The 3,569-nt window shown below is 39.6% G+C and overlaps 1 protein-coding gene across 1 annotated transcript; it reads left to right on the forward strand.

Annotated features, from left to right (window-relative positions):
• The first annotated feature begins 1,119 nt into the window (after nucleotides 1–1,119).
• Nucleotides 1,120–1,578, forward strand: LOC141647759 (uncharacterized). The gene has a single exon (XM_074456086.1). It carries the CDS (start codon nucleotides 1,120–1,122, stop codon nucleotides 1,576–1,578), a length of 459 nt encoding a protein of 152 aa, XP_074312187.1.
• The last annotated feature ends 1,991 nt before the right edge of the window (nucleotides 1,579–3,569 follow it).

The following is a 3,569-nucleotide window of genomic DNA, read 5'->3' on the forward strand; positions in this document are numbered from 1 at the left end:
TGTTCACTCAATTGCTTCTCCCTTTTACATCTCTAGAAATCAAAATTCATTTCATACCGTTAATTGCCCAAGGAAATTACACACTATGCTCACCTCTTGATAATCCAAATTCCCAAACTCAATCTCTATTTACAAATCCACATCACGGCATAACTCAATCTAAGCTCTTTATACACCATTCTTCTCCATCTCTTTACAACGACCTTCCATTACATACATTCTTAACCAACACATTCCTAACCATCTCCCTCCATAAATCCTTACACATCTCAATTTGCCACTGTTCGCATCCCTCATCTCAATCCTTTCATTCTCACGTTCCTCACACTTACAGCACCCCCTTACCCATATTCACTTACTTTTACATTACTCAACACGCGACTATATCACTCACCACAACTCACAAAACATGCTCCCTGCCTCGATAAGCTCATCAATCTCCCTTTCCTTTTTTCATTATCCATCACAACCACATATAACGCATGTCCTCCCCCACCAAACTCATACCTATCATAAGGTGCTACTCCTTACATCAGTAGATCTGGTAACTTACGCATCGGAGCCAACACATACGTAAAACAATGCATAAAGAAGTAAAAGAACACCTTTGAATTAAACATGATATGTAACGAAGTCAAAAGATAAGCATATGACCCAAAACACGGGTTACTAGATCGAGTACAGCCTACTCGATCGAGTAGGTGAAGGTCAGAAGTACGTATAACAAATTACCAGGACTATTAGATCGAGTAAGGGGTACTCGATCGAGTAACAAGAGGTACACTCGATCGAGTAAGGGCTACTCGATCGAGTACCCTACGCAGTTCTCAGCACTATCCAATTTTTGTAAAACGGTCATATCTCACTCGTTTCTTGGTCATTTTGGGCGTGTGACCTATCGTTAGAATCGTAAGAGAATAAGTTATCACCTCCATCAAAATATTATATGCATCTCAAGTTATAACAGTTTAAAGACAACTTCTCTGTAATCAAAAAACATAACTACTTGATTTTTACCTCCAAACAACTTAAACAACAAAGTAAACAAAAATAACTCAATACACGTCAGTATCGCTTCCTGACCTTTACTGGACTAAAGCTCTAAAAGCGTATTCCATAATGCCTCGTCACAGGACTATTTTGCTCATGGCTATGCAGAATAGCCTTGCCACCACCGACAATCTCTGTAAAAGAGGATACCAGCTGGCTAGCAGATGCACCTTGTGTTATCAAGCGCAGGAATCTAAGCACCACCTGTTCTTTGCCTGTAATTATTCCACTCAGGTATTACAGGCTATTTTTACATGGCAGCATATTCATAGACGACCTTTGAGCCTCAATCATGAAGTCAGGAGACTTGCAATGAAATCAGGGAAGCATTGGAGGAAGAAACTTGCAAAATGTGCCTTAGCTGTAATGGTCTACTACATTTGGTCTGAAAGGAATACTCGAATCTTTCAAGATATTTGCAGATCACCTTATCAGCTAATTTATGCAATTCAAAATGTAATTCGTATCCGGCTCTTAGCACTTCTAGATAATGTAACTAGTGAAGAGGTCATTTCTAGCTTAGAATAAGCCTAGAAATCTATTTGTGCTCGTGTACTCTATGGGTGCTTTTGTAAGTTTGTCCCCTTTCTATTCATGAAAGCTCTCACTTCTTGCAAAAAAAATAAAAAAAAAACCTCAATACTCATAAAACCAGTATCCCTAACCACATGTTACTATCTACAAAAGCCAAACAATAACATCCATCATGATCATATAGTATTCAACTTACCAATCATGTAATGCCCGCTTGCTTTTATTCAATAACTTCCGTCATAACAAATTTGTATAACATATCACATCCCCTAATCACATGTTACTAAGATTGCCACATTATAAATCACTTCCAACATACAACATGATCATCCACAACCTATTACTATATACATCTTCTTCACCTTTTTCCACCACATTCACCATTCCACCACAATCATTCATCCAACATTTTCATATGACATATACATCCAACATATGCAATTGAACATTAGTAAACACATAGCGATCCCATGACACCCCATAGTGACCGGTTTAAAGTTGTAGGGCGAGTTCGCGACTTTAGGACGTCTCCCAAGTCTTTGCATTAGCTCCTGACAACTCCTACCCGGGTTCATTTTATTTTGACTTCCTAGATTCATTAGGTTCATTAGTTACAGGTTCCAAAATCGTCGCTCTGATACCACTTTGTAACACCCCCATACACCAAGGTGCCTTACCAAGACCAAATAATGCATGGAAGTTCTACCATCTCAGTTACCCGAGGCATAATAATCAAAAGTGACCATCAAGAAACATAGTTTAAGCATAAAGTTTAAAGTGATTACATCAAAACCAACTGTAAAGTAAAGTACAACTATTCTAAAACCAAACTACAACTAAAGTAACAAAAAGTATTATGATAACACAGCGGAAGACTACTATCAGACTCGTGGCAACTCCATCCCCAGCTAATCCCACGCGCATCCATAGTATACCTGCTAGACAACTTCTCACCACCCCCGAATGGATCACCACAGTTTTTAAAATATTTAAACGGGGTCAGTTACTGCATAAACAATATAAGATAAACAACAACAGGTACACAATCACAATCTCCAACACCGTCACATCTCCACACACCTGACTGCACACCAAAGTGTGTAGCCCTGCCAGAATATCCATCGCAACAGATATTCCATGCCGCCAGTGGGAACCGTAGCCGTACCCACCAAATCCCCGCTCATCAAATCCGAGCGAAAACCCAAGTTCCTTAATGTGCACATCCCCTCCTGTGACGGGTTCCACAGAGGGCGAATCAAGGGTGTGAAGCCACTCCCGCAAGTGACTCCACTCAGCCGAGGACGCGCCTCGTGAACCACAGACAATCACAACCAACCAAATTATACAACAACAACAATTACCAAAACGATAAAGATCAACAACAGTAACAACCAACAACAATCCACCATCAACACAATGTAATCAATGCCAATACCAATTACGATATAATCATCATGCTAATCAACCAGACAACCATCTTATAATCATTTATACAATAACTGAGTAGAGAAACCCTACCTGGAAAGGTAAACACCAAGATCGTCACAATCACCTAATCAGAAACGTTCCTCTACGAAATCACCTCCTATCAATCACACAATCATACAATCACCATCTATTATCAAAACACTCCCAAAACCCCCAAAATACCCAATTAGGGTTTCAACTAAAATCAATGAAACGATATAAAAATTGTACAAGGATCTTACCCACAATACGTCGGTCTCAACGGCGTAAAGAACACAACGATCCGATGACTCTAGCCCTTAGGATTTGATAGCAATGCGAAGAAGAGAGCAACGTAAATTGTTTAACTCTTGTGAAGTTTTAGAAAAAGTAAAAGTGAAAAAAAAACTGACGAAAGGTGTCTATATATCTTTCTCGCATTGCTAACAAAACCCGGCAAAACTAACCCGTAAAACCGACTTACTCGATCGAGTAAGTAACTTACTCGATCGAGTGATCCCTACTCGATCGAGTACCCC

Source organism: Silene latifolia, chromosome 1 (assembly GCF_048544455.1).
Source record: "Silene latifolia isolate original U9 population chromosome 1, ASM4854445v1, whole genome shotgun sequence".
In the NCBI taxonomy this organism is placed as follows: Eukaryota; Viridiplantae; Streptophyta; class Magnoliopsida; order Caryophyllales; family Caryophyllaceae; genus Silene; species Silene latifolia.

What these genes read in the sequence shown, in the direction of transcription:
- LOC141647759 (XM_074456086.1), top strand. Translation starts at nt 1,120, where the DNA reads ATGCCTCGTCACAGGACTATTTTGCTCATGGCTATGCAGAATAGCCTT.